The sequence below is a fragment of the Zingiber officinale genome, chromosome 4B (genome assembly GCF_018446385.1).
Source record: "Zingiber officinale cultivar Zhangliang chromosome 4B, Zo_v1.1, whole genome shotgun sequence".
Lineage (NCBI taxonomy): Eukaryota > Viridiplantae > Streptophyta > Magnoliopsida > Zingiberales > Zingiberaceae > Zingiber > Zingiber officinale.
This window is the reverse complement of record NC_055993.1, coordinates 82,713,226-82,726,677: the sequence shown is the minus strand read 5'-3', so window position 1 is coordinate 82,726,677 and position 13,452 is coordinate 82,713,226. Positions and strand designations below refer to the sequence as shown.

Genomic DNA, 13,452 nt, shown 5'->3' with positions numbered 1-13,452 from the left:
ACTAACCCGGCAGGGTAATTAGGATTAGAGACCAAGTTTAACTTGAATCATGGTACTGGTGAAATTTTTGGATGATAGTACGTTAGGGAAGCTTGGGCATCGCATGTCTAGAAAGATATGGCTTCGATCTGGTGCATGTGGCCAAGTGGAACTGACCGAAGCTACCCTTAAATGGATCATAATCAGTCAGACCAAGATTGAGTACTAAGCTCCGTGGATAAGACTATTCGGAAAATCTCGAAAGGTTGGTTACTTCTAATGACGTCCATGTGACTCACCAAGCTTAGAAATTTATCCGAAGAATGCCTATTTGTGGAGACCAAAGCTAAATCTGAATCTAACACAAGTTAAACCAAAACTCCATAAGTAAAAAAAAATCTAATTTCATCTCACAAAATCATAGGATTCCATGATTAATAATATAGATCGGGTGAGATGAATAAGGTTTAAAATTTTAAAACTTAAAAAATTAATTTCAAAATTTAAATTTTAAAACTTAAAAAATTAATTTCAAAATTTTAATTTTAAAACTTAAAAAATTTAATTTCAAAATAGTGATTTTAAAACTTAAAAAATTAATTTCAAAATTTTAATTCTATAACTTAAAAAATCAATTTCAAAATTTTAATTTTAAAACTTAAAAAATTAATTTCAAAATTTTAATTTTAAACTTAAAAAATTAATTTTAAAATTTTAATTTTAAAACTTAAAAAATTAATTTCAAAATTTTAATTTTATAACTTAAAAAATCAATTTCCAAATTTTAATTTTAAAACTTAAAAAATTAATTTCAAAATTTTAATTTTAAACTTAAAATTTTAATTTTAAAACTTAAAAAATTAATTTCAAAATTTTAATTTTATAACTTAAAAAATCAATTTCAAAATTTTAATTTTAAAACTTAAAAAATTAATTTCAAAATTTTAATTTTATAACTTAAAAAATCAATTTCAAAATTTTAATTTTAAAACTTAAAAAATTAATTTCAAAATTTTAATTTTAAAACTTAAAAAAAAATTAATTTCAAAATTTTAATTTTAAACTTAAAAAAATTTAATTTCAAAATTTTAATTTTAAAACTTAAAAAATTAATTTTAAACTTAAAAATTAATTTCAAAATTTTAATTTTAAAACTTAAAAAATTAATTTCAAAATTTTAATTTTATAACTTAAAAAATTAATTTCAAAATTTTAATTTTAAACTTAAAAAAAATTTCAAAATTTTAATTTTAAACTTAAAAAAAAAAATTCAAAATTTTAATTTTAAACTTAAAAAATTAATTTTAAAATTTTAATTTTAAACTTAAAAATTAATTTCAAAATTTTAATTTTAAAACATAAAAAATTAATTTCAAAATTTTAATTTTAAACTTAAAAAAAAAATTTCAAAAATTTAATTTTAAACTTAAAAAATTAATTTTAAAATTTTAATTTTAAAACTTAAAAAATTAATTTCAAAATTTTAATTTTAGAACTTAAAAAAAAATTAATTTCAAAATTTTAATTTTAAACTTAAAAAAATTAATTTTAAAATTTTAATTTTAAAACTTTAATTAAAAATTAATTTCAAAATTTTAATTTTAAAACTTAAAAAATTAATTTCAAAATTTTAATTTTAAACTTAAAAAAAAAATTCAAAATTTTAATTTCAAACTTAAAAAATTAATTTTAAAATTTTAATTTTAAAATTAAAAATTAATTTCAAAATTTTAATTTTAAAACATAAAAAATTAATTTCAAAATTTTAATTTTAAACTTAAAAAAAAAATTAATTTCAAAATTTTAATTTTAAACTTAAAAAAATTAATTTCAAAATTTTAATTTTAAAACTTAAAAAAATTAATTTCAAAATTTTAATTTTAAACTTAAAAAAAATTTAATTTCAAAATTTTAATTTTAAACTACAAAAAATTAATTTCAAAATTTTAATTTTAAACTTAGAAAAATTAATTTCAAAATTTAAATTTCATACTTAAAAATTAATTTCAAAATTTTAATTTCAAACTTAAAAAATTAATTTCAAAATTTTAATTTTAAACTTTAAAAAAAAAATTTAATTAATTTCAAATTTTTTATTTTAAAACTTAAAAATTTATTTCAAAATTTTAATTTCAAATTTAAAAAATTAATTTCAAAATTTTAATTTTAAACTTAAAAATTAATTTCAAAATTTTAATTTTAAACTTAAAAAATTAATTTCAAAATTTTAACTTCAAACTTAAAATTTAATTTAGAAATTTTAATTTCAAACTTAAAACTTAATTTCAAAATTTTAATTTCAAAAATTTTAAAACTTAAACTTCAAACCTAATTTTCAAAAAAAAAAAAAAAAAAAAAAGTTAAAAACCAGGGGCGGGCGCCCCTGGTATTCCCCTCTGGGGCGCCCGGAAGGGGATCCGGGCGCCCCGCCCTAAATCAACCCCGGGCGCCCGGAGTCCCCTATAATTAAGGGGCAGCAGGCGCCCCCAATCCTTGCCCCACAACAATTTCACTTTTGCCAAGGTTCACTCCGAACCTAAGTGCGAGAGTATTTTAAATCAAATTTTCTTGCGGTAAAGACGCTGTTGCGATTCAACCGAGGTCGTCAGATCTATATCTTATCGATGGCTCCTCGGTAAATCTTCTTCCCCTATCTGAAACTTTATTTGAAGTTATCTTTGCAACCTTTCTTAGAATATTTTTTTAAACAGTAGGAAACGAACAAATACTGGTGCTGGACCCTCTAATGCTAGCACTGACCCTAGGTTTCCCACAGAAGAACTAAGGATTAAGTTTGAGTCAACCATTTATAAGGCCATTAGGACTACCTGCATAGATAGATCGTTCTTTCTAAGGTCATGTCCCTCCGCTTTAGAGGTTATAGGTCACTATAACTTAAGGAACCTTGTCAAATATACCAGTCCAATAAACATAAGTCTGTGTGCCGAATTTTGCAATAACCTAGTGAAAGTAGACGATCTCACCTATACCACTAGGGCAGCAGACACTGATATCACATTTTCCCCTACGACTATCCGAGAGTTTTTAGAGTTGCGTCCATCTACTTGTTCTTTTTTGCGCTATCCTCCGAGGGATCTACCATTCGGAGATCCCTACTCATATATTACTCTCGATACGATTTATTCGTATTTTTTTTGGGGAGAGAGAGATCCCACTGTGACACAGTTTAGGTCAGTAGAACTTCGGGTCCAGGACTACGCTCTTTATAGGGTTGTAGTCCTTTGCATTTTACCACTGACTACTCGGGACATCGCTGTGATGCGCCCATTCCATTCGTTCTTACTCTATGCCCTGATTCATAGGTTAGAAATTGACATCAACCTACATATTTTCTCCACCATTATCTACTCGGCTGGATTCATGACTGATAGACGAGTCCATATGCCATTTGGTCACATTCTGACAGCCTATATGTCCTCGTTGCGCATTGATGTCACTAGAGGAGACATTGCCCATATGACCGAGTTCGATGTTATAGCAGCTCGGAACTTCTCCCTAGCCGGTATCCAGATAGATAGAGATGACGGGACTATGTCTTGGCGGAGGGGAGCACAGCACCAGCCCGATCCAGACGCACAGGTGGACGAGTTCATGCTCGAACTATTTCCAGAGGAAGCCGCAACGGCTCCACCACCTCCCCCAGCTCGAGCACCACGTCACGCTCCCCGCTCTCTATCCGACCGTATGACCGGACTAGAGAGAGCTATGGCGAGTCTCCAGCAGGAGAACTCTGATTTTCATCGGGACATTCGGCGAGAGGTAGCCGAGTTACGAGCTGCCGGGGATACCCGACACACTGAGCTGATGGCGCTTCTCCGATCCTTGGGATTTGGACCACCCCCTTCATCATCTCAGTAGATCTAGTTATGACTCACTTCTATAGCTACACTACCTGTAAAATATTTTGGATCTATCTAGTGATATTTCAGACTTACATTGATTATGTTCTATCTTGATAGACTAGGATCTTTCAAAAATACTTTCAAAAATGGTTTTATCAAATTATAAGTTAAACTTGTTTGTTTTCAAAACTTTCCATTTTTAGATTTTCAAAAACAGTTTTTGCCTTAGACTAGTTTTCAATCCTTAGAAAGCATGTACCCATAGGACTAGTTTTTGAGCATCTCACCAACACCCTAGGTTTCCTTGCTTGTGCTTGACAAACATAGAAAGGGGTGAGATGCATAGGCCAACTGTCTGGACTTAAGATGCTTATTTCAGTGCATTAGCATAGGTCTGGACGTTAAATACAACTCAGATATTAATCAGATTAAAGTTCATCAGTCAAGTCAAACACTGGCTGCTTATAATCAACTTAATCTGACTAACCAAGTGAAAGCTACTATCTTCTGATAGTTAGTTAGTACCTAATTGGTTAGACAGCTGGTTAAATTTAAGTATCAAGTTCAGGGGGAGAAATTAACTTTGTGTGTTTAAAAAATGCTTCTTAAACTAACTTATGTTTAAACATTAGTTTCAAAAATTAAATTTAACTAAGTGTTTGAAAAACTTAGAAGTTTAATCTCACCTAATTTTCAAACCATGATTTAAAAAGTTGACTATTGAAAATTAAACTTTCCAAATTTAGCTATATCAAATGAGCTTTAAAAATTTATTTTGCCAAATTTAATCTCCCTTGTTTAATTTTTGCTGTGTTTTGAAAAATTGAAGTTGAAAATCAATTTAACCCAAGTCAACTTTAAATTAAGTCAACTTTATCAACTTTAAATTTTTACTTTTCAAAAATTCAACTTTTCTCCCCCAAGTCAACTTATTTTTTTTGGATTTAAAAATTGTACTTTTATCCTAGAATTTTGAACCAAACTCAGTTATTCTTCAAGATTAGGTGTTATTGGTTTCAGTAACTCTACACTATGATTGTTTACCCTTGTTTTTTGATGAATGCCAAAGGGGGAGGGTTAGGCGGTTAAGTTAGATAAACCAATTTGAAAAAACTAAAACTAACTTTAAAATCGATGTACCTGTTTTTACGTTCTTTCACTAACTTAACCAGGTTGTCATTCTATCAAAAAGGGGGAGATTGTTGGTGCGGTTAGCACTAACGATTTAACCCAGGTTTTGATGAATGACAAATAGGTTAAGTTAGTTTTGTTGTTGTCTGACACTTTGATCGAGTGTGCAGGAGAAGTCCAGACAGGTCGACGGGCTGACCGGATGTCTGGCACGAAGTCCAGCTAGGTCGACGGGCTGACCGGATAGTTGGCGAGAAGTCCAAGTGGGTCGACGGGCTGATCGGACGCTCGGCGAGAAGTCCAGCTAGGTCGACGGGCTGACCGGATAGCTGGCGAGAAGTCCAAGTGGGTCGACGGGCTGACCGGACGCTTGGCGAGAAGTCCAGACGGGTCGACGGGCTGACCGGACGTCTGGCAGGTAAGTGAGGTAAGTCATTGGAGGGGAGTGACTGCGAGGGGACTAACTTTGTTTTGCAGGAAAAAGGAGTTTTCTGGAACAAAGTGGTCCGGGCGCCCGGAAGGCAAATTATATCCAGCCGAGTCGTCGCCACGTGGAGCATCACGGTTTGAGCAGCTACGTCACATTCCAGGCGCCCGGAAGGAATCCAGGCGCCCGGAGCAACATATAAAAGAAGCCCCAGGCAGGAGCTTCAGAATCAATCATCAATCTGAGAACTCTTCTACTGCTGGTCTTGCTACTCTACGTTCCTGCGACGCCGACAAAGCTCCGACAAAGTGCTCCTTCAGTTTTTGGTTTATTTCTTTGTCGGTATTACTTTGTTTCATTAGCATTTCCTGTATTCATCTTGTAACTTTATTCGAATTGCTAGTGATTGCCCAACGAAAGTGGTCAAGGACCACGGGCCTTCGAGTAGGAGTCGTCACAGGCTCCGAACGAAGTAAAAAATAACTGTGTTCATTTACTTTTCCGCTGCGCTTATACTCGGTGATTTTTTTCGAATCGATATTCACCCCCCTCTATCGAATCTAACGGTCCTACACCTTTGACTTGTCGGTTCCCTTATGTAGTTTTACCAGTGATCATAAAGTTCTTTTGCATCGTCGTAGGGCCCGACTCAGTTCTGTTTCTCCATAATCAACCCACATTGGATGGTGTTAATCACTTTGTAATTCAGTTGTGTCCTTTTGATCATTGGAGGAGTCCAATCTTCTAGTTCTAATGGCTTTCCAACTTCTATTAGAGGTGTGTATCATTTTAGTATAGTGAATCAGAGCTCGATGTCGGACTTGAGATAGCACTCCATTCTGTTTTTCCAATAGTTGAAGTTTTCCCCTTTGAATAGTGGGAGACGAACATTGTTGTAGCCCTCTTGGTAGGAGTTCAACATTCTTGCAATCAAAGAATTAACAGAAGAAAATTTTCCAAGACTCTCTTCTTGGGATTAGTAGTGCGAGATAAAAAAAAATCTATAGCTAAAGAAAATCTTTTTTAAAAATGTTTTTTTAAAATTGCTCAAAAAACTATTAAGTAAATTCAGAGTGACGTGATCTGATACTAATTGATAGGTCGAAAAAAAGCGATAGAGGGGGGAGGGATGAATATCGCTCGTTAAAACTTTTTCTTTTGTATCGTAAACATAATAAGAGTGCAGCAGAAAATAATAAGACTTGTTCAGTTACTTGGTTCGGAGCCTATGTCGACTCCTACTCTAAGACCCGCAATCTTATATCGCACCGATGGGTAATCCACTAGAACTCTTCTTTTCAAAACCTTCAGAAAGAAGCAATTCGTACAAATGAAAAGATAGTAACACACTACTATCTTTTAGAAAGTAAAACAATTCAAGCTTAACTAAAAATTATCCCAACAATAAGTAGGAGATGAAGCCCTGTTGGTACTTCTTGATGGAGCAACTTGCTTGTGAAGAAGAAGCGTAGAGTAAGAGCACGCACAATAGTTTTACACAGAAGTGTTGGTGCAATTTGTACTAACGGTCTAACTCAGTTTTTGATAAATGACAAGTGAGTAAAGTTAGATGTCTTTGTGAACTAAGTATTTTGCCAAGTGTACAGGAATTGATAAGGCTAACCAGACACCAGGCTGAAATCCAATCTAAGTCCGCGGGACTGGATAGTTGGTGGAAAGTCCAAATAGGTCAATGGATCGACCGGGTATTTAGCAGGAAGTCCAATTGGGTCCACGAGACTTGGCAACCGGCATGAAGACCTGGTGGGTTATGAGACGAGTCAACCGACTACAAGTTGGTAAGTGAAGGTAAGTCACTAGAGGAGAGTGACTCAGAGAGGATGCGTCTACGGTTTGAGGCGGCAATAGGCGTCAGTCCAGTTTAGGTCCATTTCAGATCCCTAAACTGAAACTTTGATTAGTTCTTGGTCCTGGGAGGACATGAACTAATTATTACTCATTATTACTGTGCTAACTTTATTTTGCAGGTTAGATGTTTTAGTTTTGGACTAACACATTTTGTAGGGCAAAAGAAGCACAAAAAACCTTGGGTGAATAGTACCTGAGGCGTCTTAGCTTCCAGAGGATAGAAGGCGCCTTCAAGTGATGGAAGGCGCCTTAGCACTATTTATAGAAGGTGTCTCTCGCAAGATAAAGTTTGGACCTTGTCGAGATCAAAGTTGTCGCATTGGGGGGCGCCTTCAACGACATTGAAGGCGCCTTCCATAGCCTTTATAAAGGGCTCTCGAGCTAAGCTTCAATATCATCTTCTATATAAGTTTCTACGCGTCCAAACGACTTTCCAATTGCTCCGGCCTTCTGCTACTGCCTTGCTACGACTCTACTATGCTCACCGAGAAGCCTACCAAACACCGAGCTCAAGCTGATCGACTTCAAATATTCTTTTGTAACAAAGTTCTTTTATTGTACTTAATTTCTACATACGAGAAGTGTAGCGTGTTACACTTCTCCGACTTTCGTTGTACTCGATTTCCTTTTTCGAGGGTACTGGAAGAGCTATTTTAGTGGATCACTCATCAATAGATCCGCGGGACCTGGGTCTTGGAATAGGAGTCGTCGAAAGCTCCGATCCAAGTAAAACCACTTGTGTTCTTATTCTTTTACTCATTTTTCTAATTCGCTTTCTAATTTACTTTTTTGTCGTGCACTTTGATTTCAAAACCTAAAAGAACGATTTTTTAAAACTGCGTGATTCCCCCCCCCCCCCCCCCCCCACCCCATGTGATTCAATCCAACAAGAAGCTGAGTAAAAAATCGATACTAGAAAAACTTGCCATGGCTTGGATCTCGAGTACCCCTTATATAAGTCTTGTTCAGTCGATCGATAAACCTTTCGATTGGCTGATCCTTCTATCAGTCGATCGAACCCTTGCTTTCCTTCTTCGTTGAGATTTGATCTTCGTGCATTTATGATCACTTATTGTTCGGTCGACTGATCCCCTTAATCGATCGACCGATCTATGTAGTTTCCTTGTTCGCTGAGATTGGCCATTAATTCTCCATTATGTGTATTAACTGTTCGATCACACTAATCCCTAGATTCATTCGATCAATTAGCCTAGCTTCCATGTTTGCTTCAGCGCGATCTCATCTCTGCCACATCATCTAGGTTTGATGGACCAATCTATGGATTTGATCGACCAATCAGATCATTTCCTGCAAAACATAGTTAAACAAATACTCTTGCAAAACAAAGTTAATACAATAATTTATTATGCATGAGTAGTAAAGTAAGATGCATAGGTAGTAATGAACAGTAAACCTGTCTTGATCTCAATTTAGAAACCTATCGGTTTTTTCAGTTGGATCAACGACCTAAAGTTGTTCCTTTTCGAAACATGACCTCACCGTCGCTCCACTTCAGTTGCTTACCTCAACCTACCTGCCAAACATTGGTTCTCTAAACTTGTTTGGACTCACCTAGGCTTCCTCTCGATACCAGGTCCTCCAGATCTATCGAGCTTCCTTGACAAGTGTTGGGTCCTCTTGACTCATTTGGATTTCTTGTCAGGTTTCCACAATCTACTAAGACTTGAACAAACTTGATTTCCTAAACAAAATCAACATTGTTTTCTCTTGTTGGTGCCAAATCTATGCAAAACCTGACTCGGCTCCGTTCGATAGTTGAATTAATGCATTTATATGTTCAAGTGATAAACTGAATGTTTGTGAATAAGTTTGGTGTTTAGTTTAGTAAAAACTTATTTAAATTCGTTCAGTAAATATAAGATTAATTAAATAAACAAGTTTGATATTCAACTCATTCAATATTAGTGAACAATACTCAATGATAAAACTCTTATCAACATAATAAATAAATAAATTTTAAAATAAATAAAGAAATTTTAAAATAAATATATAAATTTGAATTATCAAAATCAATAACCAATTAAATAAGTAAAAAATTATATAATAAGACAGAATTGAAAATTCCATAATATCAAAATATCAAGTTAAGTTTGAATCAAACTCAAGCCATAAAAAAATAATCTAACTTGCTTGTGAGTAGGGATGTAAACGAGCCGAACAGTATTAGGCTCGAGCTCGGCTCGTTTAAGTTATATTCGGGCTCAAGCTCAACTCGAGCTCGAATCGAACTTTTGTTACAAGGCTCGAGCTCGGCTCATTTTGGAATTATCAAGCTCGCAAATAGTTCTAGTTCGAGTTCGGCTCGATATTAGCTCGATTATCATAGTTAACTAGCATAATTCGTTAAGCGAGCTTGGGTTTGTTTTCAAGCTAATTTTAGTCTTAGAGCTCATTTTTTTGACTCGTTTTAAAGCTCGTTTAAGATTCGTTTTAGAACTTGTTTTTTGACTCGTTTTAGAGCTTATTTTTTTGCTCGATTTAAGACTCGTTTTAAGATTCGTTTTTTTGGCTCGTGAGTCTACAAACGAACATGTTCGCGAGCTCACGAGCCGAATATCCTTAAGCTCGAGCTCGGCTCGATAAAACTGTCGAGCTCAAAATCGGGCTCGAGCTCGACTCGATAAGATAAACGAACGAATTCGAATGAGTTTTTTTATCGAAACGAGCTCCGAATAATTCGTAAACTGTTTGGTTCATTTACAGATAGTCGTACTCGTGAGGATGGCATTGAAAGTTCCTGTTCATCACCTCAGACAGAGGCCTCCTCATCAACCTCCATAAATGGGATGAGAGCTGGATGAATAATCTGAGCCGGCTGTGTTAAATTCCGGAGACACCGCGCTTTATCCGGGCCAACATTCACCGTTGATTTACCTCCTCCTAGGATCCCTGTGGGGCCAGGCCTAGGGGGCCGCTGGGCGGCGGGACCCACCTTTTTTGCACAATAAATGGGATGAGAGCTTGAGCTCCCACCTCAGATTCAGGCACGAGAGAGAGAGAGAGAGAGAGAGAGAGAGAGAGAGATGGGGAAGAAGAAGCATGTCTTGAGTTCGCTCTTCTTCAAGCTCAGGGATTCCTCGTCGGAGCGTTTTCCTCCCTCTCCTCCTCCTCCTTCTTCTTCCTGGTACTGGCATTTTTGCAAACACCCCAAGGCCGACTCGTTCCGGTTCTACCTCAACGACGACTCCGGTATCACCTGCTCCTCCTCCTCCGACACCGCGGAGGAGGAGGAGGACCCCGCGGTGGTGCGGCGGCGGCGCTCGGACCGGCTCTTCTTTGACCCGGGCGGCGACACGAGCTCGATCATGGAGGAGGCGAAGGACTCGGCGGCGGTGGCGGTGGTGGAAGAAGAAAAGGAGTCGCCTTTCGAGGACAGCGTGGCAGTAGCGGTGGAGTCGCGGAACCCGTACGGCGACTTCCGGCGGTCGATGGAGGAAGTGGTGGCGGCGCAGGGGCTCGGCGCCGGTGACTGGGAGAGGCTGGAGGAGCTGCTGGCCTGGTACCTGAGCGTGAACGGAAGGAATACGCACGGCTTCATAGTCGGCGCCTTCCTGGATTTGCTCGCGGCCATGGCTTCTTCCGCTTCCTCTGCTTCTGCTTCTTCTCCATTCTCTTCTTCTTCCTCCTCCTCCTCCGCTTCCAATTCCTTCAAGATCGAAGAACTAAGAGAGGAGGAAGCCAGTGATCAGCTGCCACAAGAACTACCAACACCCTCCAAATCTCTGAGCAGCTAATCGCTGCATCTGTGAATATTGCTAGATTTTATTGTATTTTATTTCAATCGCACTGAGATTTCAGACGTCGTTGGCTTGCAGTTTCTCTCTTCTAGTTATTATTATTATTATTATTATTATTATTATATATTTATTTATATAAATCTTAATTATTCAAACTAATCGAATCCAAAATGATAATTTTATCGGGTCTATAGATTCTCTGTAATTGTTTAAGTTTGGATAAGGACAAATCGGACAATATCTAAAGTTTAGTAGATTCTTTGTCTGCGGTTTCAAAATGAGAAGCTTCCACTTGACAATTAAATCATGTGTCCTTCCATTTAATATCAATTTGTTTGAATTGAGTTTCCAATGTTTAATGCCTTTGCCTCCTCCTCCGTTTCAATTAATTGTGTAGGTTGTACACAAGTAATAAGAACCTTAAAAGAAGAATAATAAATCATGTACTTTAATTTTAAAATCATGTATCTAATTCTATTTTGATTATTTTTAAAAAAAAAATCATCGATTTGTATTAGAAAAGTACTGTTTTTAATACAATGGTCAAATTAATATTTGAGAATATGAATATAATTATGAAAATTAAACTAACATATAAAAATAAATTTCATATCATTCTGAATTCTTTAGGTCTATCAATTGATTTTGGTTGAAACTGACGATGGATTCGAATTTGACTCGCTATATTGAGTGCATTGATTTTTTGAATACGGTATTCGAAAAATCTAATTCATGTTAAAAAAATCATTATTTTTAATATATTAGGTCAAATTTATATTTGAAAGTATTAATATAATTATAAAAACTAGATAAATTCATAGAACCTGATTTCATGTCATTATGAATTCTCTGAGTCCATCAACTTATTTTAGTAGGATGAATTTAAAAAGTTTTTACTGAAACTTCTTAATGGATCTAGAGATCTAGTAATAATATAAAATTAATTTTTATATATTTGTCTAATTCACCTATCGATGTCCTTAAATATTAATTTCACTCAGTATATTGATAGTGATAATTTTTTAACACGATCAATTTTTTTTATAAAAAATAATTGATTTGACTAATATAATGACAGTCGATTGAGAATAATAACAATGATAAAAATGAAATTGGATACGTTATTATCATTTTAAATCCAACTACATGATTTAGATATTCCTCACGTTGCTGTTTTGAAAAAGAAAGAAAAAACTATTAGTTATAGCGGTTGGGGAAACGTACTGTCAGGTTTCGGTGTAGACATTTAGTTTGCATTAAATTCTCACCCTTTCCGTTTAGTGAATTATGGACTCAAATATTTATTCATTTGGTGAGGTAGGGCTACCAATTAATGCCGACTTGGACTCTCAAATATCAAAATTTTTGTTTTTTTTAAAATATTTTCTTTCACTTCAGATAATAGAAGTGACAAATTCATTATCTTTTATAGCAATCCTGCTTTAAAACCCAAATACAATCCTCGCTAATCAATTATCATTTAAAATAAAAATAAAATAAAATTAATAAATTGAGTAATTCAAGAAGCTTACTCTAAATCATAAATCTTAAAACTCGTCCAATGGATCAAGACTCTCAATAGGTCTAAGATTGATTCCTAATGAGTACGAAATATTTCATTTATTGACTCAACCCTTCCATACTTGAGTTACTATTGATGGACGAGGTTCGTGAGTTATCTCTCCTCCGGATAGTGGGAGGCAACTATGACGAACTGTTAAGATGATAATTTTACTTTTTTTAACACTAATAAATCTTAAAACTCTCCTGAAACAAACAAAAGAATGAAAATTTGAATCCTATTAAAAAAATAAATATTTTGAAATTGATTTGTAAGTGTAGGAAAAAATCCTTTTTCTCTGAAATTAATTGGGCGAAACTTGAAGAATTATAAAAAAAGTTTCCTAAATCCCTATAAACTTTGAATCCTAAATCATCAGCCTCAACTCCACTACTAGTCGGATTCATTAGAACTAATAAGCAAGTAAAATTAGTTTCTAAAAAAATATAATTTAAAGATATTTGAAAAGAAGGGAGTGGTTAAATTGATTGCAAGCCAACACACACACCAACTGAGTGGCAATTACTGTGTTATTTTGCCCCAGTAGTAGCCAAGTATTTAATTTTAAAATTTTCAGATTCGAGTTTTAACTTCCATTAATTAATAGATATTTTTTTTAATACGACGATTGATCTAAAAATATTCATTGGGTAAATCTTGTTGGATTCCCAGAATACAATACTGTCTTTTTCACTACTCAACCCACAACAAGACCACAAGACATTAGACATGAATTAGACAACAGAAATAAAAAAATTTAAAAAAAAAAAGAAGCCAAAATGAGGGCTCTCTATATAGTTAGTTATAAGGGCGTTTTAAAAAAATATATATATTAAAAATATATATAGTTAGTTAACCTATGAA

General features: G+C 34.5%; 1 protein-coding gene across 1 annotated transcript; it reads left to right on the top strand.

Moving 5' to 3' along the window:
• The first annotated feature begins 10,092 nt into the window (after positions 1 to 10,092).
• Positions 10,093 to 11,091, top strand: LOC121977654 (transcription repressor OFP13-like). Its single transcript, XM_042530112.1, has one exon. It carries the CDS (start codon positions 10,314 to 10,316, stop codon positions 11,022 to 11,024), a length of 711 nt encoding a protein of 236 aa, XP_042386046.1. The 5' UTR covers positions 10,093 to 10,313; the 3' UTR covers positions 11,025 to 11,091.
• Positions 11,092 to 13,452: the final 2,361 nt, after the last annotated feature.